The sequence below is a fragment of the Phyllobates terribilis genome, unplaced genomic scaffold (genome assembly GCF_046119375.1).
Source record: "Phyllobates terribilis strain yellow unplaced genomic scaffold, ASM4611937v1 Scaffold_1__5_contigs__length_1240528914, whole genome shotgun sequence".
In the NCBI taxonomy this organism is placed as follows: domain Eukaryota; kingdom Metazoa; phylum Chordata; class Amphibia; order Anura; family Dendrobatidae; genus Phyllobates; species Phyllobates terribilis.
This window is the reverse complement of record NW_027362761.1, coordinates 785,339,808-785,367,261: the sequence shown is the minus strand read 5'-3', so window position 1 is coordinate 785,367,261 and position 27,454 is coordinate 785,339,808. Positions and strand designations below refer to the sequence as shown.

Genomic DNA, 27,454 nt, shown 5'->3' with positions numbered 1-27,454 from the left:
GTGGAATCTGATTGGTTGCTAAGGGCAACTGAGCCAGTTTCACTTTACACCATGTTTGATAAATCTCCCCATTCATAACCTTATTACACTTTCTGTCCACCTACTTTTGGACAACCCTGTACACACTGGGCAAGCGCGGCTGGCCATGACACACTGCGCAAGTGCGGCTGGCCAATATACACACTGGGCAAGCGTGGCTGGCCAATATACACACTGCGCAACTGCGGCTCGCCAATATACACACCGCGCCTGGGCAGTGAGGCTGTGTGATTATCAGCTTCACTGCCATGCGCTATGACCCTCTGTTCCCTGGGAGTGCGCAGTGAGGCTGATAATCACACAGCCTCACTGCGCATGCGTGGGACCAGCAGCCGGGCATGTACAAATGCGCCCCACAATAATAGCGCTTGCCGGGAGCAATATTCAAATACATAGGCGGCCCCAGCAGTGACTGAATGTGAGAATCACACCCCTATGACTGAACGAGCAGGTAGGACAAAGTGTATATAATGTTATAACATCATTATACTACCACCGATTTTAATTAAAAAAGCTTGTTAGTGATCACTAACAAAGCAATGGGGGCAGTGTAGATAGTATGTGACAGGTTCCCTTTAATATGGGGATTAGGGAAGTCGACAATAAGCCTCGTTCACTGGCCCCGGCCTGTGTCCCATCCAGCTCCTCTTCCATGTGGCTGTGCAGGGCCGCTGGCGCGGTTAGATGGCCGTCTCTTTACCAGACATGGCAGCGTGCAGTGCGCAGTGCCTGCTAGTAATGACGCGGCGACACACAAGCAAAATTCAAGGCGCATAGCAGCATAGGTTATAATGGTTACATGTGATAGCTGTGAAAAAAACTGATGCAACACGGACGTGTGAATGAGGCCTTACTGATACCTAACCAGTTGTGACGGTAAAAAAAGGCTGGAGTGTCCTTTCCGTTCCCTCTCCACCCCAAGGCCAGGATTTGCCTCCAGGTTTGCTCTTCTGTGGGGGGCTGCTCACAAGTCACCATCTGGAGACCCCCACCCCAGGCTGGCGGACAGCCCCGAGGCACAGGTTGGAGATCCCTTGGTGACTGCTTGGACCCCTGCTATCCCATGGACCCCCATTATTTTCTCCAGTGGATCACACACATTGCAGGGCCAATGAAAATGAGGGGGCACAAAACCCACCGACACCGTGTAATGGCAGCGAATGTGATCTGGTGAGAACTGGCACAGAACACACAGGCTGCCTCTACAGATACACGAGTTATTGTGACTGGAGAAGGAATAAATCCATTAGATATATATATATTCTGATGGTACACAGGTATACTATGGTCGTGCCGTCTCTATGGTAACACTGCAAAGTGTCGCAGACAGCGCGCAGCTGTGACAGGACGCAGCCGTCTCCCGGCGGCCATTTCAAGCCGTGTCGCCGCCATTACTGCGCGGGAAGGCGGTGCCATGAGTAGCGGGGGAGTGGCACGGCCAGGAATCCGCCATTACTCGTCTCTGGCTTTGCTGCTGCTCTTTCCTCGCTATTGTTGATAACCGGAGATGTTGGGGGAAGACGAGATGCAGGAGGAGACCATGATGGAGGCCTCTGCCAGCGAAGCCGAGGGCAGCGGGGCCGGCGAGGGGCTGAGCATGAACTCCGGCAAGACCGAGGAAGACGAGGGGTGAGCTGCTGACTACAGACGGCTGGCCGCCCCCATAGGTGCCAGGGACCGAGACACCAGGGTGGGCATCGCTGCCCGTTATCTGCACCACCTGCATTAGCTAGTGTGTGTATATGTATATACATACATTGGTGGCGTGTGTGTGTGTATATATATATATATATATATCTCCCCATACACACACTGTTAGTCCTTTTTACAAATCCCCCTCTGATGCCCCCACCAGACATACCTCTCACCAAGGTTATGACCTCTAGGGGTCTTGTAGTTGAAAGAAGTGGCCTATCCATAAGATAGGTAGGTAGGTGTGTGTGGGGGGGGGGGGGATCAGATCCCCACTTATCACCAGGAGGACCCCTGAATCTGATGTATGCACCAGAAGGGGTGTGAGCGTAGCCATAGTACAGAAGGGATCACTTCTCAAAGATGAGACCTGTAATATCCACGTTTCGGCCTCGCCGTCATTACTGTATCGGAAAACTATTGCAGATTCTATCTGCATGTGGTTTTCAGCTGCTCTATGGGTTCGCTGGATATACTCTGTCTGCTTATTGTGCATGATCCGATCCCATCACGTTTCACTAAGAGCCAATAAGTCAGTGGGGTTGTCCGGTCATATAATATAATCTATCCTAATGTGACATTCCCATTGGCTGATACTTGAGCTTTCTTAGGAATGCCTGTTTCCTGGTAATCATGCAGTGTATACAGGATACTGATTACGCAGCTGTTCAGTGCCATTTACCGCCCCCCCATCGGCTAGTGTAACCCTCGGGGTAGGTCCTCCGTATCCGATGGGACTGAGGTGCCCCGTGTGGCTACGTTCATTGTTTACTTCCAGCTGTTTCCCTTCTGCAAAAACGTGACACCAAAAAAAGAAACCAGACAGACCCCATATACCTCAGTGGTGCCCCTGATTCTGTATTTGTTCTAAACGGAGCCGACAAGCAGATGTGAACAGGGCCTAAGAGGTGTTTGAATGCAGTAGCAGGCATTACCTTGCGGCTGGGGGAAATGGCAGACAAGGGTCATCCTGTCCAAGACATGCATCTCGGCAGTCAGGCCCCCCATAAATGTAGCATTTCTAGCATATTCTGTGCACAGGTGACAAATGGATCCCCCCTTCCAGCAGCGGTGGACCCTCAGCTCTGGTAACGCTAGTGTTGCCCTTTTTCACTTGCATGTACTGTACCGGGGTCTGTTCTCTGGTTACACAGGGAACCTAATGGACCTTTTGTGAGTGAGTAGAAGACAATAAAACGGGTTGTAATAGATCCATCATCTCCAATCATTCCGGGTGTATTTTGCTTTTGGATTTACCAGTCTAGTGGGTACAAATGGCATTTCACTGACCTATCTTTGATCTCTAAAAGGATCAATAATTACCAAAAGTTATGAAAAGGCTTTGAGAACCAGTCAGTAAACTTCCTCCTCTGGTGCCCACTTTATGAGATAAAATTAGATGATGCCCGACAGCTGAATCCGGTAACTCGCCCTTCAGCTAACGCAAGGAAATTAATCTAGCTCTTGGGCTGTGTGCCCACGTTGCGGATTACAAGCGTTTTTGATGCGGATTTTCCGCATCGTAAACGCTTGTAAAACGCTTGTTAATCCGCACCCCATGGTCCCCAATGAGAATCCGCAAGTTCTATGCCCATGCTGCGGATTTTTCCGCAGCGTTTATGCTGCGTTCAAAAATCCGCAGCATGTTCATTAATTTTGCGTTTCTGCATGCGGAATTGCCTTATTCAATGCATGAAAAAACGCAAGGCAATTCCGCATGTCGAAAACGCGTGAAAAACGTGCGATAAACGCGTGCGGAATTCCGCATGCGTTTTTCCAGGAGAGGACATGCGGAAATGAAGCAGAAATTTTCTGCTTCATTTCCGCAACGTGGGCACATAGCCTTAGATACATTCAGCGACTGTTGACATGCCATGCCGTACCCCACTAACGGTGAGTGCTCCAATGCCTCCATAAAGCGGGCAAGCGCATTGCCTGCCCGAGGAGAGGCAAGGAAACTCCATACTAACAATTGCTGAGCCCCCTATGGTAGTGCCAGTCTTACCTGCACTCGCCATACGTTCATTATACAAGTCTTAGAAGTAATAATGCTGCATCTATTGGGGTATGTTCACACCCTCCAATAGTGCTATGTTTTTAGCACCAGTTTACCAAATTCAAGGTAAAACCAAAGCATTTTGGAAAATATCTTACAGTAATTTTTGATAATTTGGCACTTTTGTAAGGTGTGAACATACCATATAATGCTGCATTGTATAAGGGTATCAGTAAAGGCGATGACATTTTACCAAATCTCTTCTACACAAACCGATCTGCGGTGTCAACATTTAAATCTGCAGCATGTCAATTCTTTTGGGTGACTTTTACTGCCTATTTCATCCCTTTTAAGTTTAGCAGGGTGACCTCTAAAGTAAAATATGCAGAAAGTGCTAACCTATTACATGGGAGAGGCTCTCCTAGTCTGCTTTACCGATGCCTTAGGCCCTCATTCACCATATGGAGGCCAGAATGTGTCTGCACACCATTCATTCAACTTCACAGACTGTGCTTTGTTACAGTATACGTGGTTTGCAATAGGTGTCTATGGTGACTGACTGCCATAGAATACATAGAAATGGTGACCACTGTCAGACATATATCACATGAGCATTTGTGCCTGCCAGTAGCCAAAAGCACAGTGTGCACTTATACATACACAGGACAATCAGTCTGTATGCCAGTAGCCTTAATTATTCTGTTTGGTACGGGGAAAAAGGGTCTGCTTGCCTCCCCCCAAGCCGGAGCCGCTCTAGTCTTTCTGCTCACTCATTGCAGTCGAATGGTTTTCTTTTTTCCTAATCCTGGAGGGATCAGGATCTATTATGCTGCACAGTGAGCCTCATAGCAGCTGCTACAGCAATTAAGTGGATTTTCCAAAATTAGAAAGAGGTCTGCTATTTTATGGCTTTTTTGAGAGCCTCCTATGGTCTTTAATTCAGCTTTTACCTAAGCGTGGGCCTAGTTTCTTTATTGCCTATTTGAGATTGACGATAGATCAAAGGAAAGGCCAATATAAAAGTCGTCACCCGACATTGTGCCAGGAGGTTGGCAGAGTGCACTGTAGCCAGTCCAGGAGGTGAGTATAGTTTTTGGTTGTATTTTTTTCTTAAAGGGAATCTGTCACGTCCTAATTGCTATGTACTGCCCCCATAGCGTTGTTAGTGATGCAATGTGCATTACTAACAAGCTGTTTTCATGAAAATTGGTTGTGGTATAATGTTCTGTTATAACATTATATACACTTTGTCCTACCTGCTGTATTCATTCATAGGGGTGTGATTCTCTAATTCAGTCATGGGTGGGCGCTGCATTCAGTCACTGCTGGCGCTGCCCATGTGTTTGAATACTGCTCCTGCAAGGTTGTGCTTAGATCGGAGATGATTTTTGTTGTGCTCCTCACTTTAGCCTCCGATCTAGACACTTCACTGCTGAGGAGACTAGGTCGGAGTTGCTGGATTGAGGGCCACAAAAAATCCCCTCCGATGTAGAGAGTTCAGCACTGACACCACTAGATCGGAGTAGATTCCAGGATCCTCACTCACTGCTGTCTAGTCTCCTCTTCTGGCTTTTTATTATTTTTCTTATGCAATTGCTCGTTTTTCATGGAGCAAACATCACAAGTCAAAAAATGATTTTTTTACACTGTTATATTTTATGGATTTGGGCAAAATTCTTTTTTTCCTGATTAATGAAGCTTACATTTTTATTGTCACTTTATGTAATATAAAAAATTCCCCTTATCGCTAATTGTTCAGTTTTGCCAGAATGTGGCTCTTCTCATTTGTCCGCAGCACCGACATTGGGAAGAGTGGGTGGAGCTCCGCGGGGAGAGGTGTAAAAGAGCGCCCCCAACAGTCACCATAATGTACAAGACAGAAGTGACAAATTATTACAGGAATGTCTAAGGTCACTGGAGAACACTGCTGTTATAATTTACGCCACTTTTGTGATGTCAATGATGATTCTGTCGGCTGCCCTCCGTCACTGGCTGAGGCTTGTGGACATACAGGAAAATTTAAATTCTATCAAAACTGAACAATCAGAGCTGTGTATAATTTTTTACATTACAGAAAGCGATAATAAAAAAAACTCACTTTATTAATTAAAAAAAAAAATCACAAAGTGGTCGAGCTTTCTCCCTCTCACCTTTCATTAAAGGGGATATCTGGGACTTTATGAAAAACAAAAAATGTGCCTAAGCACTAACAAGTAGGTAATTGCTACTTTGAGACCCTCACTCCAGCAACTCCGATGTAGTCTCCTCAGCAGTGAAGCGTCTAGATCGGAGGCTAAAGTAAGGAGCACAACAAAAATCACCTCCAATCTAAATGCAACCTTGCCAGGAGCAGTATTCAAATACATGGGCGGCGCCAGCAGTGACTGGATGCAGCGCCCGCCCATGACTGAAGGAGAGAATCACACCCCTATGACTGAATACAGCAGGTAGGACAAAGTGTATATAATGTTATAAAATCATTATACTACAACCGATTTTCATGAAAACTGCTTATTAGTGATGCACATTGCATCACTAACAAAGCAATGGGGGCAGTGTACATAGCAACTAGGCCGTAACAGGTTCCCTTTACGTCTGCATTCTATGCCCATACACTAAGTTTTAAACACCCATATAGGACTTTAAACAAGGACTGATCGACTATTAACAAAATTGCTATTCTGATCTGTCCCCATTCAGTGTCATGTTATCAGCAGCACATTCCTTGATTATATAGGTGGATGTGCTGCTAATAACGATACATTTTTATGCTGCCATAAACAATCCAATCACTCAACAAGTGAGCATATTGCTTGTCTGCTGGGTGATCTCCGGCCTACATTGGCAGACAATCAGCTCATTCGCCAATTTAACTGCTGTTTTACCTGAACCTTTAGGGACTTACCCCTCTAATGGAGTAAAAGGGCTTTTCCTGGATTATTGTGTTGATGGCCTATATTTTTTAAAAAGGACCTTTGACCAGTATCGGCAGGTTAAACTTGGACCCATCGTGGAATATTGGCTGCAGAGCAGAGTAAAACGCAGCTTATATTTTTTTTATTTCTTCTCTCCTTTGTGGAGATATTAGCTTGTAAAATTTAGGTTATTTATGTTCATAGTTCACCTAGGCGTTACCCGAGATTTGTCTCTGGGGTATATACTTCTTCGCCCTGCATGAGGAACTTCATCCAGGGGAGAAAAGACCATGGATCTCTACAGCTACTGTGTAGAGATACAGCAGAGCGGAGTTGTGTATCATTACAAAATCTTCCAGATCTCATCTCACAGTGCCGTCACCTCACTGTTCCTCCACACTGACTGCCTTACGATGAGATCTGGAAGTGTTTGTAATGAATCCTACTATATAAATGAAGATAGAAGAGAGCACCGTGCACAGGGCTGTGTGAGCTGTGCTGAATAGAGCGCCCCCACCCATCAGTTTTCTGAGTCAGGAAGTCAGAGGATTCTCAGCCAGAGATCATGTATCCAGAGCTGCTCTCCTGGTCACAGAAGTATTTGGTAAAGCAAGGTATTTAGTGAAGTGCTTATCTATGGCAGTTAGATCACATGAAAGGGACTTGTAAAGTAGTGGCCAACCCCTTTTAAAGGATCATGTTAAGTGTAATCGATGGCTTCAGTGGTGAGACCAGTTTTCTGTTCCTTAAGTTGTGGATATCTTGTAATTTTGTGTGTTATGGCAACGTGCTTTTTCTGAGTGCGAGTATAAGCCGACATTACAGGTAGCTCATTGATCTATTGTGGACATGGAGAAGTATGAGCCCACCAGCTTACAGTTAGTTCTCTGACCTTTTTCTCTGAAACGCCACTGCAATTCTAGGTAGTCTGTCACTATTTCATTCTGGCCATAGTTAGGGCAAGGTGAAACTTCTTATGGATTTCTTTAAGGACACTTTGTAAAATCTTTAAAGATCTGCGTCTTTTTTGTGCAGGAAGATGTTTATTGGCGGGCTTAGCTGGGACACTACAAAGAAAGACCTGAAGGATTACTTTTCAAAATTCGGAGAAGTTGTAGACTGTACCTTGAAACTGGATCCAATCACTGGTCGATCAAGAGGCTTCGGCTTTGTATTGTTTAAAGAATCTGAAGGTGTTGACAAGGTATGCTTTAAGTGAGATTTCTATTGTATTAATTTTTTCGAGAATGTGTTTATGCTGGGTACTAATACATTTGACCTGGCCATTGGCTGTTCCTTTCTATCATTGCTTGGTGTTTCCATTTACTACTGAATGCAAGTTCACTGGTAGTATCTGGGAACCCTTGTCCTGATGAAGGTGGTTATAGAATGCTTCTGGCAAAAAAATACTTTTCTATCTCTAACAGTGATGACCAGGATATGCCATCACTTATGCAGTGGCAATGTGCATTTACAAAATGGGCATTATTAATTAGTTAAAGCATTTTTGCCTAAAATGAAAGTAGATGCCTCACCTTTTGGGGTGGTGGTGAAGTCACTCAGGTTTATTCACTTAGTGCTATAGCAGCATTTTAATTCCTCATTTATAATAAATTATTATGCCTGGAAATGGTTTCATTGAGGGATTGAAATGTTGCTATATCACTGGGTAAATGAACCAGAATTACTTACCGTATTTTTCAGACTATAAGACGCACCTAGGTTTTAGAGGAGGAAAAAAAATAAAAAATGGACACATTTTTGGCTTAAAATTTTTTTTTTATGATGCACTTTTAAGGGGGTGGGGGTCTTCTGCTGACACTGGTGTAGGGGTAATGTCCCCCAATTCTGACAATATCCCTCATCCTGGTATATATGCCCCCCGCCTTCCTGTTATATGTGATACCCATCCTGGTATGCCTGGCATCCCTCCATCCTGGTATGCCTGGCATCCCTCCATCCTGGTATGCCTGGCATCCCTCCATCCTGGTATGCCTGGCATCCCTCCATCCTGGTATGCCTGGCATCCCTCCATCCTGGTATGCCTGGCATCCCTCATCCCTGTCCTGGTATGCATGGCACCCTTCATCCCTATCATCCAACACTCCTACTCGCCTCTCTTCTCTCTCCTCCAGCGCTGCGTCCTGTTTGCCCGCACTGATCTCTCCATGTGAGCCGCGCATGACGTCACTGCCATGCGCGGCTCACAAGGAGAGATCCGCTGCCGGAAGTCACTGCTCCCCACGCCGGGACTGTGTGCGCGGGGAGCAGTGACTTCCTTCTCCTTCATAGCCGGCACACAGCATGGCCGCGCTGTGGCTCCTGCTGCTGCCGGGCTATAGCGTGTGCCCGCTTATTAAACAGCATGAATATTCACCCACGCCCATGGGCGTGGAGAGAGGTTGAATATTCATGCCCTTTAACAGCGGGCACAGGCGATTCCGGCAGGAGCCGCAGCGCAGCTACACTGTGTGCTGCTATTAAGGAGCATGAATATTCAGTGCTCCCCACGCCCCAGTGAATATTCATTTTCTTTAGCAGCGGGGACAGTGTAGGCCGCAGCGGGCGGCTGCTGCCTCCTGTGCCCCGCTCCTCCATCGCTACCGCCCCCCCCCACTATATATATATATATATATATATATATATATATATATATATATATATATATATATATATATATATATATATATATATATATATATATATATATAATATGCATTTTCCTCCAAAATTTTGGAAAAAAGTGCATCTTATAGTCCGAAAAATACAGTAAATTTCCTGCAGTGTTGCCTTTACTTCTCTTTTGATTCCTTGGGTTGGAGATGAGTTGTTGCTCTTTCGAAGCTATGCACCCATACTGAAGTATTTCTCCTTTCACTGTGCTGCCTGCTCCATTCCTACGGTACTTTATTCTTTGTCTATATGATGGCTATATGTAAAGAATAATGTAGAGGTTTTGAGTATGATGTGTATACCTGTTTTAGTTGATGTGGCATTTCTACATGGTCTACCATCCTTGCTCCTTTTAGCCTCTGATATGGCTCCCCTAATGCAGCCTACAATTCCTATGATGGTTTTGGAAAAGGGCTCCTCCTCACATTGCTTTTCCTCTGCTCTTAGTTCCATATAATGGCTGCAGAGATGGACCTTCAGCATAAAGGTCAACTGCTTATCTACAGTATATCCTATGTGATGCAGCTTCAGCCTCTCCTACATGTCTCCTGGTGGTGACTCCTGCTGGTGATAAGTTTCTCACTGTTAGCTTTCAGTAGAGTGAGGCTACATTGCATACAGAAACTGGACATTCTACACACACTGCTTAGGGATTATATAGAGGCATTGTCAGGGGTTTTATATAAAGCAAAAATTATATTTACTGCTGCATGAGAGGAAATACAAAAAGGATGAGGAGAGGAATATCAGAGCTCTGCCAGTTAGGATTTGATTGATGCCGCCATGTACTTCTCAAAAAAGTGAGAAAGTAACCGCCTCTGCCACTGGTATTCAGGCTGCCTTTATTAGGGGTTTAAATTGATAGTAAGTTTGCATTGTACTTCTCTAAGATTAAAAGCCTCTTCAAACCTGTTGGTGCTGGTCAATTTTTCATTTTATCCTGCCCTGTTTCCAGAAGCTATAACAACATATATATTTTTTTATATATATATTTCCATCCGAATAGCCTTATGAGGGCTTGTTTTTTGCAAAACAAATTGTACTTTTGAATGAAAAAATTAACTTTACTATATAATAAACTGAAAAATAGGGAGAAAAATTCCAAGTGAGGTGAAAAAGCTGAAATTCCACCGCCGTTTTTCGGGTTTTGTTTTTATGGCGTTCATTGTGCAGTAAAAAGGGCCTGGTAATGTGATTCTCCAGGTCGGTGTGATTGGCACTACCAAACTTGTCCAGTTTTTTTATATTATGGTAGTGAATTTTTTTATTTTATTTTAGCCATTTTATTTTAAAAAATGTCAATTATGAATCTTTATTTAACTGATCCAACACTTTTATTGATACCATTTTGGGGAAGATACAACATATTGATCGCTTTTTTTTTTTTTTTTTTTTATTGCTTTTTCAGATAGGAACTGTAGGTTCTGGGAAAATAAAAGCAAATCACTTTTTTTTTTTTTTTAATGGGTGCTTTTAAATAATGTTATATTTTAATAGACCGGACTTTAACAGACACCGTGACACCAATTAAGTATTACCGTATATATTTCTATATTTCAAAACTGGGAAAAAGGGGTGGGTGGGAGAGTGATTTAAAAAAAATAAAATAAATGGATATATACATTGCTCAGCATAAATGAGAACACCCTTTTTGAACCATATAATCTTAATAAATACCTCACTGAATACAAGAACAATTTCCAAAACTTTGACAAGACAGTTTCATGGAACATTTTTAACCCATAACATGAAAGTAATGTTATATTAACTTTCATTACAAAATCTCCAGTTTTACTCTAATTAGTTGATGCAAAAAATGTGTACACCGCACATGAAAAACATCTACATCCAGTATTTTGTATGACCTCATATTTAAGAACAGCACCAAGTCTTCTAGGCATGGCATGAACAAGTTGACAACATCTATCTTTATCCATTCTTCAGGAATGACCTCTTTTAGAGCCTGGATGCTGGATGGAGAGTGATGCTCAACTCGTCTCCAGAATTCCCCATAGGTGTTCATTTGGGGTCAAATCAGGAGACATACAGGTGCTTCTCACTAAATTAGAATATCATCAAAAAAGTTAATTTATTTCAGTTCTTCAATACAAAAAGTAAAACTCGTATATTATATAGTCATTACAAGCAGAGTGATCTATTTCAAGTGTTTATTTCTGTTAATGTTGATGATTATGGCTTGCGCCCAGTGAAAACACAAGTCTTTATCTCAGTAAATTTGAATAATTAACAAAAAACACCTGCAAAAGCTTCCTAAGCATTTAAAAAGGTCCCTTAGTCTGTCAGTAGGCTCCACGATCATGGGGAAGACTACTGACTTGACAGATGTCCAGAAGGCAGTCATTGACACACTAAGTAAATGCAAAGTAAATTTTGCATTTCATTTGGAAATCAAGGTCCCAGAGTGTGGAGGAAGAGTGGAGAGGCCACAATCCAAGCTGCTTGAGGATTAGTGTGAAGTTTCCACAATCAGTGATGGTTTGGGGAGCCATGTCATCTGCTGGTGTAGGTCCACTGTGTTTTATCAAGACCAAAGTCAGCGCAGCTGTCTACCAGGAAATTTTAGAGCACTTCAAAAAGCTTGTCAGCAGAGAAAAGCATGGAGATGGAAATTTCATTCTCCAGCAGGACTTGGCATCTGTCCACACTGCCAAAAGTACCAATACCTTGTTTAAAAACAACAGTATCACTGTGCTTGATTTGTCAGCAAACTCTTCTGACCTTAACCCCATAGAGAATCTATGGGGTATTGTCAAGAGGAAGATGAGGCACCAGACCCAACAATGCAGACGAGCTGAAGGCTGCTATTAAAGCAACCTGGGCTTCCATAACACCTCAGCAGTGCCACAGGCTGATCGCCTCCATACCACACCACATTGATGCAGTAATTGATGCCAAAGAACAGGCCAACATTTCGGATTTTAAAAAACATTTTCCAGTACATCCCCATGACAGCACCATAGGAGGAGTAGTCCCATAACCTCTGTAGGGACAGGAAGCACAAGAGGTTAAAATCCCTCCCACACCCAACCTCCTCGGTGTTTTTCCTCTCCCTACACAGGGCAGGGAGTACAGGAGGAGCGCTGGTGCGGAAATACATTACTCACAAGGGATCGGGGGGGGGGGGGGGGTGGCGGCGGCTCTCTCCTTCCCGCCGCCAAGTAGGTCCCTCAGCCCTCCGGTGTGCTGGAGCCTCCGGGTGCCGCTTCCCTATCGCTGGGGCTCTCTGCGTCTTGCTCTGGGCGGGTATGGCTTCTCCCGGCTTTAGGTCCGCTCGGCGTCGAAACCGGAAGTTCGGGGATGACTACTTCTGGTCGCGCGGGAGATCCAAACGCAGTTCGACAAGACGCCAGTGGAGCAGGAGAACATGACTGGACGACCAGGTAAGGTATAAAAAGGGGGGCTGGGGAGCATCTAATGCAGGCTTACAGCTTTGACACCCCTGGCAGTACAATGGCTGATGTGTCACACCCTGATACCCTCCCTGGATCGCCCCACAATCATGCAAGTGTACCATTACCTTTCAGATGGTTAATGGAACTTGCCCTTACCAGGCTCTCCATATTTTTTATAGGATATCTCTGTGCGGTTACCACCTCCTTCTGAAAAAAGGATGCAGGGGAAAAAGGCCACAGTGAAATCCAAGAGGTGCCTGGATTGTAACATCAGACTTCCTGTCTCGTATACAAAGCGCCTGTGCTGAATGTAGAGCCTCCATGCTAAAGGAGGAACACGGAGCTTTATTAAATGAGATTCGCAGTATAATCTAAGAAGTTCAGGCTTCTATTACGTCCCTGCAGCCCCCAGGTTCAGGGGTCCAGGGACCCAGAGAAGATATAGCACCATCTTCTGAGGGTGAAATCGACCCATCTGGCGACTCTGACAACAGTGAGACCATTTGTCCACCTCAAGGCGGGGAACGAAAAAAGTATATGTTCCACTCAGATGGTATGGATATTCTTCTACAAGCCGTCCGAAACACGATGCAGGTAGAAGAGACGGAGAAGAGCAGTAACATTCAGGATGAGATGTTTGGTGGTCTTAGAACCAAGAGATCCATGGTTTTCCCTGTTAATGCTCATGTAAAAGACATGATACTGGAGGAATGGGAGGATGCGGAGAAGAGACTCTCATTTCCACGAGACTTCCGCGCCAGACTCTCCTTTGATCCAGAGGACACCAATGTTGGGACACTATTCCTAAGAGTGACGTTCCTTTGGCCAAGGTGGTCAAGAAAACCTCTATCCCCTTTGAAGACTCATCAGGACTTAAAGATCCTATGGATCGAAAGGCGGATGGACTTTTTAAAAAAGCCTGGGAAGCCTCGGTGGCAGTTAAGTCTAATGTCGCTGCTACATCTATTGCCAGATCCATGAAAGTCTGGCTAGAGGAGCTAGAGGGTCACCTATGGGATGGCACTCCGAGGGAATCCCTCCTTCAATCATTGCCCCTATTAAAAATGGCAACGAATTTTATGGCCGACGCTTTGGCAGAATCAGTCAGATTTGTGGCCAGAAATAATGCGCTTTCCAACTCTGCCCGAAGAGCTGTTTGGTTAAAGACATGGTCTGGGGCTACAGCTTCTAAGAACAAGCTGTGCTCCATTCCATTTTCAGGGCTCAGAGTATTCGGACCAGTGTTAGGTGACATACTAGAAAAAGCGTCCAATAAAAAGAAGGGCTTCCCTGAGGAGAAAAAGGAGCCTCCCTTTTGCAAACCTTTCCCCTCCTATAAATATAACTCAGAAAAAAGGGGGGTCCACGAGCTGGAGTTTTAATAAGGGGAACAAGGAAAAAAATACCAGCCCAGTACTAGCTCCCGTTCAAAACGGCAATGATTATGTCAGAGTAGGGGGGCGATTAAGGTTTTTCAAAAACAGTTGGCATCTGGTCACCCAAAATCCTTGGATACTAACAACTATAGCTCAGGGTTACAGGATAGTTTTCTCAAAATCCCCCTCAAATTCCACCTGACAGAGGGTTCCCCTACCTCACTTTCCCGTCTACGTGCAGACATAGAAAAGCTTCTACAACAGAGGGTTATTGTTCCAGAACATGACCAACATCGGGGCTATTACTCCTCTCTGTTTTCAGTAAAAAAAAAAAAAAACATCATCAGGGGAATTCCGTACAATTATCAATCTGAAACCCCTAAACCGATGGATCCGCTACAAAAAATTCCGCATGGAATCAGTGAAATCAGCCATTCCTCTAATAGACACAGATTCGGTAATGTGCACCCTGGACCTCAGGGATGCATATTACCACCTTCCGATACATTCCTCAAGTCAGCAATATCTGAGGTTTGCACTACCATCAGGCAGTCAGATTCTACACTACCAGTTCCGATGTCTTCCCTTCGGCCTGTCATCTGCTCCCAGAATCTTTACGAAGATCATGGCAGAGGTGGTAGCCTATATCCTACTCGGGGGATATTACCATTATTCCGTACTTGGACAACTTCCTGCAGACATTATCCAGCCTGAGTTTGATTGTGAACAAGGAAAAATCCAATCTTGTCCCAAGTACTTCACGCATCTTCCTGGGAGTCTTATCTCGACTCACGAATGCGAACGTCTTATCTCCCGAAAGACAAGATGTTCTCAATCCCACCAAGGATTCGTTCTTTTGCAAGAGAAAAAACCTTTGATTCGAAAGGCAATGAGTATTTTGGGAATCATGACGTCATGCATCACCTGCGTCGGATGGAGCCAGTTCCATTCCAGGCCTCTACTGAAATGCATCCTGGAAGTGACAGACATCAGAATTACCTAGACATGAAGAGGTCTTTGTCCAGAGACGCCCAGGACACTCTTCACTGGTGGCTTGACCAGAAGAATCTACAGAAGGGAGTGCAGTGGATTCTAGAACCTTGCTTTTAATGACCACAGACGCAAGTCTCTCAGGATGGGGTGCTCCAGTGGGAGATTATCTTCAAGGAACATGGACCACAGAGATTCGGACCCGATCATCGAATTTTCGGCAACTACAGGCGATTTCTGAAGCCCTACAGAGAAGCCGGGCTGTTTTGAGAGACAGACATGTGAAGATATTGTCGGACAACATCACCGCAGTCTCCATCAGGCATCAGGGCGGACCAAGACATCCACTTCTCCAGTCTCTGGCCAACAGGATATTCTTGGGTATAGAGCAGATAGTGAGCTCCATTTCAGCAGTCCACCTTTGGGGATCTGACAATCAAGAGGCAGACTACCTCAGCAGGTGTCAAATGAAGGCTTCGGAATGGGAACTGAACGAAGAGGTGTTCCAACAACTGACTCGCAGATGGGGTCAGCCTCACCTAGACCTGTTTGCATCCAGAACGAATGCGAAGACAACATCTTTCTTCTCTCTCGAACCAGGAGATCATCCTCTGGCAGTGAATGCTCTCTCACAGTATTGGGGAGAGGGTCTAACATATGCCTTCCCACCTGCTCCCCTAATTCCAAGAGTGCAGCGGAAGATTCAGGAAGATCGGGCGACAGTCATAGCAATTGTCCCTTTCTGGCCAAGGAGGAGTTGGTTCTCCCTTCTACGTCATCTAGCGTTAGAAGACCCAATCATTTTACCATTACAGGGAGATCTTCTGACGCAAGGTCCACTGTTGCATTGGAATCTTCAATAACTTCAGCTTTCAGCCTGGCTTCTGAAGGGGAGATCCTGAAGACCAAAGGCTTATCTGCCAGAGTGATACCGACTATGCAGGCTAGTAGAAAACCTGTAACCCAAGCCATATATAAAAAGGTCTGGAGGACTTTTTGTCAGTTCAACAGGACGGTAGACACCTCTCAACCAGACATCCCTGCGATCCTTGATTTCTTGCAGGCTGGATTTGACACAGGTCTTAGAACTAGTACCTTGAAGGTGCAGATTGTGCCACTAAGGGCTTTCTTCGACACATCATTGTCCTCACATCCCTGGATAATCAGATTTGTCAAGGCAATCCAGAGACTTAGGCCTATCCAGAGAATTTCTTCCCCTTTGTGGGATCTGAATCTTGTCCTGAGAGTCCTTTGCAAACCTGCCTTCGGCCCAGTTCATGAATTAGAAATAAAGAACTTGACTCTGAAAACAGTCTTCTTGGTGGCAATTACCACGGCTAAACGGTTGGGTGAAATCCAGGCTCTCTCTCTTGTCAAGCCATGTATGCAGATTTGGAATCATTGCATCATTCTCAAACTGGATCCAAGTTTCTCCCCGAAGGTGGTGTCATCGATGACCTTAAACCATGAAGTGGTTCTTCCATCATTCTGCGAAAGCCCTAGAAATCCGAGGGAGGAAGAGTTCTACCATCTCTATGTCCGCAGAGCAGTGTTGGCCTATTTGGAAGCCACTCGGAACTGGAGGTTAGACTCCTAATCTTTTCATACTGTTTGGGGGGAAAAATAGAGGCCGGAAGGTTTCAAAACCATCCTTAGCTAGATGGGTCACATCCATGACTAATCTAGCGACCTTTTGAAAAGGACAGCCTCCCCCCTGAAATTATAAAAGCCCATTCTACCAGAGCAGTTTCCACCGCAGGGGCTACTATTGAACAGATATGTACCGCAGCCACATGGTCAGGACATACTACTTTTTGCAAACGCTACAAGCTAGATGTTCTCTCACAGCAGAGATCTGCGTTTGGTAGGAAGGTACTTCAGGCAATTATCCCACCCTAAGCTATGAGTTCTTGGGTATACTCCTATGGTGCTGTCATGATGACGTACTGGAAAACCGGAATTAGTCTTACCGGTAATGTTTCCAGGAGTCCACATGACAGCACCCTTATTTCCCTCCCTATATTGCTACTGTATGAGACTTTAACATATGTCTAAGCAGTCTAGAATAAAATTTTGTTGTACCCAGCCAATGTGGTTCTTGGAAAATCACTGAGGAGGTTGGCGGTGGGAGGGCTTTTAACTTACTCCTCCTATGGTGCTGTCATGTGGACTCCTGGAAACATCATTACCGGTAAGACTAATTCCGGTTTTTCAAGCTGTTATAAAGTATTCTAATTTACTGAGATAATGATTTTTGTTTTTTCATTGGCTGTAATCCATAATCAACATTAACAGAAATAAACACTTGAAATAGATCACTCTGTTTATAATTACTCTATATAATGAGTTTCATTTTTTGTATTGAACAACTGAAATTAACTTTTTGATGATATTCTAATTTAGTGAGATGCAACTGTACTTGGCCACTGAATCACTTTCACCCTGTTCTTCAGAAAGTCAGCAGTGGCCTTAGATGTGTTTTGGATCAGTTCCCTGTCAGAAAAGTGGGCACGGAGTGATGGTAACATCTTCTCTTTCCATACAGAGCAGTATATCTCTGAATTCATGACACCATCAATGTTATGAAGAGAAAATGAAAGTGCAAAAATAAAACACATGGCTGCGTTCTTAACCTTTTCCCACATAAGGAAGTGAAATAACATCCTGCGAAGGGGTCTGCTTGTGTGGAGGGGGCTTAAGAGCTGAGCTCTATCCACATGTTAGGTGCCAGCTATGTTACATAACTTGGATATAACAGCCGTGGCTGGAGCAGAGCTCTGATAACTGCTGTTAACATTTAAATGCCGCTGTCAGTGTCTGAATGGAACCTGCACCGGTCTTTGGGTGCTCTGGCTCCCACCGGCCCCCCATGAGATTGTGGGAGGCCAATGGGGTTCCATGGCAGGGGGACCTGCTGACTGTAATCTTTATTCTCCTGTGAAGCTCCGTTACAGGCTGCGCATAAAAGGAGTCCGCAATTTAACTATATACCTCAATATTGTGGTATTGCATTATATAATACAGATGATAAGAGTCACAGGTGCAAGTACCCTCAGGGGACTAATAAATAATGTAAACAGAAATGTTCGAAAAAATATATAAAAATCAAATCATCCTCCTTTTTCCCCCATTTAAAAAATAAAGGAAAAGGAAATCTATCAAAATCTAAAACAAATTTAACAGTGGTAAAAACTAGTAATGATGTAAAAAAAAAAAAAATTAAAATCCCTAATTTTGGGGGTTTTTTTTTGTTTGGCGGTTAAGGTGTCACTTACCTTCCAAAAAAAGTGATCAAAACGTCATATGTACCCCAAATTGGTATCAATAAAACTCTCAGCTCGACAGGCTAGTCCTCACGAAGCTCCATCAATGGAAAAATAAAAACATTATGTGCCTCGAAAAATGGCAAAAAAAATTCAGAATTTTGCACCCAATTTTTTCTTGTTGCTAAAATCGCCATAATCGCACTGATATGGACACATGTTTCCAGGTAATTTTTACCACACAATGAACGCTGTAAAAAGAAAGTCCTAAGAGCAATGTTGGAATTGCATTATTTATGGCTCTTGGAAGGTGAGGAGAAAACAAAAGCACAAAAAGCAAGATTTCCTGCTCATTAGAGAGTAAAAAGAATTTGCTAACTCTTTTGGTTTTGTTTCCATTTCGACCCATTCCTTTTTGACCTCTGATGGAGCTGTGTGAGGACTTCTTGTGAGTGCCAGGCAGTAGTTTTTATTCATTTTAGGGTATACGCTATGTTTACATTTTTGATTTTTCTTATTCAGTATGGGTTAATTTAACTTTTTACACTTTAATAAAATCAGACTTTATAAATGCAGCAGCTTTTAAAAAAGATATATATTTTCAGATAAGAAATAGGGGTGATGTTGTTAGTTTATTTTTATTTACCGTATTTTTCGGACCATAAGATGCACCTAGATTTTAAAGGAGGAAAATAGAAAAAAAAAATGTAAGCAAAAAATGTGGTCATGATGCACTTAGGCTGTGTGCCCACGTAGCGTTTTTCAAGCGTATATGCTGCGGAATTTCCGCAGCGTTAACGCTTGAAAAACGCATGTATATCCGCACCCCATGGTCCCCAATGGCATTCCGCAATGTCAATGCCCATGCTGCGGATTTTTCCGCAGCGTATATGCTGCGGTCAAAAATCCGCAGCATGTTCATTAATTTTGCGGAAGCGCAGCGGAATCAATGTGCGGATGGTACCCAAATCTGGATGAGAGGAGACTCTCATCCAGACCTGGGTACCAAAGAACCTGTAAAAAAAAGAATAAAATAAAGTTTATACTTATCTTCTGATGTTTTCCCTCCGTCGCGCTGTTGTCTGAAGGACCTTCCACGTCATTGAGTCATGTGACCCACCACATGACTCAATGACGTCACCGCAGGTCCTGCACACAACAGCGTGAGCCTCTCAAGCCTCCGGACGGGGCAGAGAATGCATCAGAAGGTGAGTATAAAGTTTATTTTTTTATTTTTTACCATTCTGAACAAGTTGTCAAGCACTTTTCCAAGTGATGCTTGGAGAAGTGCTTGATAACCCGCATGCGGAAATGCATGCAAAGACGCCTCACAAACGCTTCTACCTGGCGGGAAAACCGCATGTAATATCCGCATGCGATTTTCCCGCCAGGGAGAAGCGTAAAAAATATGCTTCAGGTCCGCAACGTGGGCACATATCCTTAATGTTAAGGGGGGAGGGGGTCTTCTGCTGACACTGGTATAGGGGTAATGTCCGCCAATTCTGTTTAATATCCCCCATCCTGGTTTATATGGCCCCTCCTTTCTGTTATACGTGGCCCTCATCCCCATCCTGGTATGCATGGCACCCCTCTGATCCCCCATCCTGGTATGCATGGCACCACCCCACATCCCATGCTGCACTCAAAAAAAAATAAACACTTCTACTGTCCTTTGTTCCCTGTGCTCCAGCGCTGCGTCCTGCTCTGCTGCCCGCACTGATCTGTGTGAGCCGCGCATGACGTCACTGCCATGCTCCCTTACCCTGTGAGATGCTGTGCCAGAATAGTCACTGCTCCCCACGACTTTGTGCGTAGCGAGCAGTGACCATTCATTCTCCCCTAATAGCATGCACGCTGCACCCGCAGTGCGGCTCCTGCAGCGGTCGGTGTGCCTGCTATTAAAGTGCATGAATATTCACCCCTCTCCACTCCCATGGGCGTGGGGAGCCGTGAATATTCATTTTCTTTAGTAGCGGGCACAGTATAGGCTGCCTCCTGTGCCCAACTCTCGCCATTGTCGCTCCCCCCCACACCGCCACAGCCACCCACATACATTCGGACTATAAGACTCATCCCCCACTTTCTTCCTTAATTTTGGAGGAAAAAAGTGTGTCTTATAGTCCGAAAAATACGGTAAGTATTTTATTTTTTAGTTAGAACATTTGATCGCTGGTACTATATAGTGCAATTCCTGCAGTATACTGTGAAATTAGTGCTCTTATGGTGGTAAAGATGGCATCTACCTATGCATTGCACCCCGCGCTTGCATTGTTGGGGGGCCAATGGTTGCCTGGATCTGGATCCACGCCAGTTCAAACCATTTTAAATTCTGTTTTCAGAGACTGTCAGCGGCATTGCAATTGTTGTGCAGCAGTGATCAGAGCTGGCTCTAGTTACTGTTAGGCAGGTGCCTGCTGTAGCACACAGCCCACCGCCGTCGTGTATAAAGCGCGCTCAGATCCTGAGCCCACTCCATACACCCACGCATGACCAGTGACTAGTACATACATCACAGGTCATTAAAAGCTTGAACAGGACAGTGTGGTTGGAAGAGTAGACCTGTTTTTATTACTGACATTCAGATGTGTCCTTCCTTACCTGTTGAAGAGTCCAGTTTTGAGATTGCTACAAGCTAGTTTCACCCAATCTGCTGTACATATTACCCCCACTGGGTGACCCCAATTAGATCAATGTAGTTTAACGCTCTCTTGATAAAGTATCACAGACTCATGTTTTTTTTTCATTGTTTGTTTTTAAATGACAATCCTGACCCTCATCTCTGGATCCGTTTACTAGAAGGAAAAATAAGGACACCTCTGTAGCTGCCTGATGAGGTGTGAAGGATGAAGCTTTTGTAAAATGTAGTTATATGGTATTCATAGCAATGGTTTATTCTTGCAGGTCATGGAGCAGAAGGAACACAAGCTAAATGGCAAAGTTATTGATCCAAAAAGGGCGAAAGCAATGAAGACAAAAGAACCCGTTAAGAAAATATTTGTGGGTGGCTTGTCCCCAGACACGCCAGAAGAAAAGATAAGGGAGTACTTTGGGACATTTGGTGAGGTAATTGTTCTTTTTTTATTGTAGCTTTATCAGCTTCAGGTCAAGTCAAAACTAAATTTGATGCATTTGGTAGTTATCAAATCTCGCTAGGACAGACCCCTTTAAAAGAGGATCTGTTGCCCGATTTGACAATCTAAACTATAAATTAATAAATAGACCACTTGGACTTAATGAGGCTGTTATACTCACTTTGAAAATCCATGTCAGCATAGCTGTTTAATACTTTTTGATAGGCTAGGTGAGCAGAGATGTTAAACTGAGTGACTACTGTGTCCCTCCTCCCTGCTGCTGAGATCTCCCTCTGCTCAGTACAAGCTGCAGTTGTCTGGCTGGGTAGGGTACAGGACTGAAAATCCATGTCAGAATGGATGTTAAATCCTTTTATGAAAGTATAACTCAAAGTAAATACACCAGTCTCATCACGTCTAAAATTTATTTCATATGTTCAGTATTGTGAAATCTGGTGACAAATCCTCTTTTACTACGGTTTTTACTTTTTTTTTTCTTTCTTCTAAATACACATTTAAAGCTCGTACAAATGACCAAGAATTATTACAATCCTTGAATGGCCATTGTTCAAATCTGTCCAAGACACACTTACTGGGGAAGACTTGCCATTACATTATAGGTTAGGCAGTCTGAAGATGTGCCAAATTCACCATAGAGGCGCACAGTTTGGTAGATTCCTAGTATTTTTGGTGCACCATTTATTTAGAAAATGCAATACAATTGCTTCAATTTGCCTCAGTGGTCAAAGCGAGACAGCTCATCTCATGAAAGGTGGCAGTTTTCATTCAGAAGCATAAAGCAGAGATCAAGGTCTCTTTGAATGTAGTATTACTCTTTATTATGTAATTAAGTTTTATTTTTAGAAACTAGAATATATCTTTAAAGGGAAGTTGCCACCAGGTTTTTATTATTTGCTACCCCATCTCCGAGCTGCATGATTCAGCAATATATCACTTATTTGGCTTCTTGCTGTAGATTTGATAGTCATTGTTTTCTCTGCTACAGATCTACCAGTTCTCTAAATTCTCAGCCCTATAGAACCATTCCCACACCACTGATTGGCAGCTTTCTGCCTATGCACAGTGTACACGAAACTCTGTGAATCAGTTATGTGGGTGTGGTTATACAAGGTTCATGAATATGGAGGACTACATGGCAGTAGGTTTACTTGTCATGTAGTGATCATCTCCTGCTGGTGATAAACTGATTATCAAAAAAGCAGCGAGTAGCCCAGTAAGTGATACATCACTGGAATCACGTTCTCTATCTGCATCACGCTGCTCTCAGATTAAGTGAAACTTAACCTGGTGACAGATTCCCTTTAAACTGGAATCTGAATGGGGTGCTGTGCTTCAGCAGTCCCATAAGAAAATAAATGGAGCGATGGTACACATGCTCATCCTGTGCTCCTTGTAAACTGGACTTTTCAGAGCCTCATTCTTTAATTAGTGAGTCACAGCGACCAGGAACTTATTTCTTATCCAATGGACGGCTGATGCCTTACAAACTTGGCCCAAACTCTTTTAGGGCTCCTGCAGACGACCGTATAACTCGGATGAGTGCTTTCCATCCTTTTGACTTGTAGTACTCGTTTCTACGTTATTCAGTGATGCCATGCATATGTCCTATTGGATCACACTCAGCTATTCAAGTCTAAGTACATGGAAAATATCAGTCTGCACTCTGACATCAAAGTGCAGTCTGATTTTTCACCTCCCTTCTTTTTTTTTTTCCCTCCCTTCTCTTCACCTCAGATCACACTATGATCAACATAATGGCCTGATTTTCTCAGATGAGCGTAAAACGGTGTGACCCTAGCCTAAGAGAAGCCATTCACTTTACTCTCCTCGTGACCTTGGATTTGGTGTTTATGACATGATTTCGTAATGGTTTCCAATTTTCTTTCAGGTTGAGGCGATTGAGCTTCCTATGGACAACAAGACCAACAAACGGCGCGGATTCTGCTTCATCACATTTACCGAAGAAGAGCCAGTGAAAAAGATTATGGAGAAGAAATACCACAATGTTGGCTTGAGTAAAGTATGCCATTTTTTATTTTTTTTATTTATTTATTTTTTTTTAATGAAAATTGTTACATTCTTCTAGCTGTCTCCTAACGTTCAGTGATGCAGACAGGGCTGGGCTACAGAGCTTATCTTAGTAGTTGGGTAGTCCGCGGTCACGTTGATGCTCTTCGGTTGGCAAGCCTCCTTTTTCCTCCCGCTATCTCTGGTTCCTTTTCTGATTAGTAGGCCTAATGAGGAGAGACAGAGATGCAGGAAAAGGAGGTTCACACTGCTGTGGTTCAGCAACCAAAGGCTACCGACATGGCCCCTGGACAGACATCTAGTTGTCGGTACACGGACTTCCACTGCAATTGTGATCTAGCTCATTTTGGTGATGGCTTCTAATGATTAAGTTAGAAATGGTATGCGATACATACATTATTTTATTTTTATTTTTTTTTAGCCTTCCCTAGCAGGGACCTTCTAGTAAATAATTTTGCAAAAGTTACAGCTTTATTTTCATTCATGCAATTCTTGTCTTATGTTAATCCTTTCCATAGTGTGAAATAAAAGTAGCACTTTCAAAGGAACAGTACCAGCAACAGCAGCAGTGGGGCACAAGGGGCGGAGGATCCTCGTCAAGATCCCGCGGAAGAGGAAGTTAGTAGATCACGTAGAAATCCTTTGTAGTCATTGCACCGCCTCCTTCTTTACTCTTCTGATTTTTGTCAATTTTATCCATAGGCTCAAATCCAAGCTGGAGTCAGGGATACAGTAGTTACTGGAGTCCAAGCTACAGTAGTTATGGCTACAACAACCAGGGTTATGGAGGCTATGGCAACTATGACTACTCTGGGTATAACTATTATGGATATGGAGATTACAATAGTGAGTATCCGTCATTTAATATGACACTAGATGGAGTTTTGTCTTATGGCCTTGGAGATCTTGCAGATACATAATGCCGAAGGCCTCACTTGTTTTGTCCTATTACATTACTGTTGCCAGTGTTCATAATGGTAGTAGTAATTTGGCAGATATGGCCAATCAAGATGCATTATGCTCTGCTGCCAGTGTAAAGAAACATAAATGTAATGTGATGTTATGTATGCTTTGAGAAGTTGATAAAATGTGTTCAACGCTGTAGAAACTCAAATGTGTTTGGGTGTTTTTTTTCCTCTGTTTTGCGGGGTGTCAATGTATGTGAAGGAAGGATGCATGGTTAGATGACGTGACCTAGCCACAATAAAACGCACGATTCCCCGACCAACTGTTACCGTCTGCGTATTTGAATCAGTGGCAAAATCACCATTGAACACTGTTCATAAAACCTACAAAGAACTACTAAGAGTCATAGGAGGTCAAAGATGTGTATAATAATCAATAAAATCATGTTTTGATAAATAAATAGACAACCATTTCTAAAAAACGTATTAGAAAGCCATGCTCATTAGCAGAAGCCCAAAATGGGGAAATTCCCCAAAATAGTACAGAGGTATCAGTAAGGCTTACAACCATAATACAACTCCAAAAAGGGGCCGGACAAAATTGTTGGCAGCCTCAACTTATTATTTGGTTGCACCTTTTGAAATAACTACAATCAATCACTTCCAATAATCTTCATTTTCTGGAACCATTTTTCACGGGTGCCAACACTTTCGGCCATGACTTTGTGAAGACGTGACTTCATTAGCTTCTATCACCATTTGATGTAGAAGTGAGCGGCAGCAGGCACCTCCTCTAAAGTGCAGCATGTGGAAATGGCTTTAAAGGGAATGTGTCAATCCCCTGGGCGATATCAGACCTCTACTATGACCATACAGGTGATAGAAAAGTAAATCTATACTTGCCTGTATGGCCCATAACAGAGGTCTGATTGCAGAGAAATCTGGTTTTATAAAGTCTGTTTTCCCGAGGCTTGGTGTCCAGGGGACGAGAAGAAACCCCTCCTATCTGCTTACTATTCCCCTAAATCGCCGCCTCTGTGCTAAATTACCATCTCCCCCCTCTTCCCCTGCACTTCACAGGGCCCTGTGATGCGCCCTGCTCTGCCTTCCCTCCTGTGCATTCTCGCATGGAGCGCGCTTTGCTTCCCTCCAGCCCCGTTTGGCCATGTACTGTGCCGCAGCCTTGTATTGTGCAAGCGACGGTGAGTCACTGAGACTTCCGCTCCGCTGGCAGTGCGCAGCCAAACGGGTCCGGAGGGAAACAGTGTGCTCCATGGGAGAATGTATGGGAGGGAAGGCAGAGCAGGGCACGTCACAGGGCCCTGTGATGTTCCGGGAGAGGGGGGTAATATGGTAATTTAGCACAGAGACGGCGATTTAGGGGAATATAGTAAGCAGATAGGAGCAGTTTGCTTGGTGTCCCCCGGACGCCAAGCCTCTAGAAGACAGACTTTACAAAACCAGATTGCTCTTCAATCAGACCTCTACTATGGGCCATACGGGTAAGTATAGATTTACTTTTCTATACCCTGTATGGCCATAATAGAGGTCTGATATCGCCCAGGAGGGTGAATCATTCCCTTTAACTGTCTGAGAAGAAAACACCCCCTTTTAGACTGATCATAGACACGCAATCTTTTCAAGGGACTCTGTTACCAGATTTTGCTAGGTAATCTGAGAGCAGCATGATATAGGGCAGAGACCCTGATTCCAGAGAGGCCACTTACTAGGCTGCTTGCTGCAGTTTAGATAAAATCACTGTATTATCTGCTGCAGATCTCCCAGTTCTCTTAATGCCAAGCTGTATATAACCCCATCCACACCAGTGGTAGCTTTCTGTGTACACTGTGCATAGTAAGAATGCAGCTAATCAGTGGTGGGGGCAGGGTTACACAGAGCAGGAGGTCTACTTGGACAGGGACAGCTAGTCCTCCTGCTGAGATTGGAGGAACAGTGTTGTCACCACTGCAGCCAAGTAACTGAGCCCGGGATAGCAGCGGGAGACACTGCGCTGGACCCTGGGAGGGTAAGTAAAGCGGTTTGCTTTTGTGTTTTTACAGTGAACTGTACAAATCAGTAAGTGTTTTCTGAAATGGAACAACCTCTTAATTAGCCACAGGGTGCAGCATAAAATAAAAAGGTTAACTCTATACTTACCTCCTGGACTGCAACTGTTCCTCTGATTTCAGTGTTGTTTCCTGCCTGTCATCTGACATGTCACCTGACTGCTGCTGCTGCTGCTGATCACCGATTGCTGATCGACTGCAGACTTCACAGTCTTGTCCAAGCTGGCGAAATGCTGTTCTTCTGCTTGGACAAATCTATGAAAGCTGAGTTTTAGGAATGATGCCAGACCTGGGAAGCCAAGTCTAGAGCAGTGTTTCCCAAACACCGACATTGTTTTCAGAATTTCTTTAGTATTGCATAGGTGAGTGAACCTGTAGAAATATCTTATTCCTTGATAGTAATTCCAGCACCTGTGCAATACATAGGAAATCCTGAGAACATGATGTGTGAGGACTGGAGGCTGGGAAACGCTGGTCCAAAAGGGTTGCGTGTATGTGTGGTGTTTGGTTTTCTATTAACCCCCAGGGGACTGCATAAAATTTATTTAAAGGGAATCTGTAAGCAGTTTTTTTCTGTGGTGTAATCTTAGGCAGTCTGCCCATACATTGTGCTGCTCTGATTCCAGGAATGTGTCGCTTACACGGCTGTGTGTTGTAGTTTAAATACAGTCAGTGTTTTATCAGCAGGAGATGATCACTGCCTGGCTAGGTATCACTTGACAATACATTGTCAGTAAGCTGCCAAACAGTGGTGTGGGTGGGGTTATACGGAGCTCAGCATCTGCTGCATCTACAGCGAAGAAAACAGGGGTTCTATCACATCTGCACCAAGCAGTCCAGTAAGTGGACAAAGGCTGACCTTGATGAACCAGTCCCCCCCCCCCCCCCCCTCCAGTCTATATAACTATGAATAAGTTACACATCACTGGAATCAGGCTCTCTGCCACTACATCATGCTGCTTTCAGATCACATAGCAAAAACCTGATTGCTTTCCCTTTTAATAAA

The 27,454-nt window shown here is 44.0% G+C and overlaps 1 protein-coding gene across 5 annotated transcripts in view; it reads left to right on the top strand.

Moving 5' to 3' along the window:
• Positions 1–1,412: 1,412 nt before the first annotated feature.
• The window catches only part of HNRNPD (heterogeneous nuclear ribonucleoprotein D), a 28,016-nt gene continuing 1,974 nt past the window's right edge, over positions 1,413–27,454 (top strand). For 4 of the 5 annotated variants that reach the window (XR_012246958.1, XR_012246955.1, XM_073637015.1 and 1 more), the window contains exons 1-6: positions 1,413–1,668; positions 7,657–7,846; positions 21,259–21,420; positions 23,338–23,469; positions 23,996–24,095; positions 24,180–24,323. Coding sequence is in view for 3 of the 5 variants with exons in the window: in XM_073637015.1 (XP_073493116.1) it covers positions 1,547–1,668; positions 7,657–7,846; positions 21,259–21,420; positions 23,338–23,469; positions 23,996–24,095; positions 24,180–24,323 (850 nt within the window). In the remaining 2 variants the exon portion in view is untranslated. The remainder of the gene's footprint in view (positions 1,669–7,656; positions 7,847–21,258; positions 21,421–23,337; positions 23,470–23,995; positions 24,096–24,179; positions 24,324–27,454) is intronic. The other variant, XM_073637014.1, reaches the window with a different exon arrangement.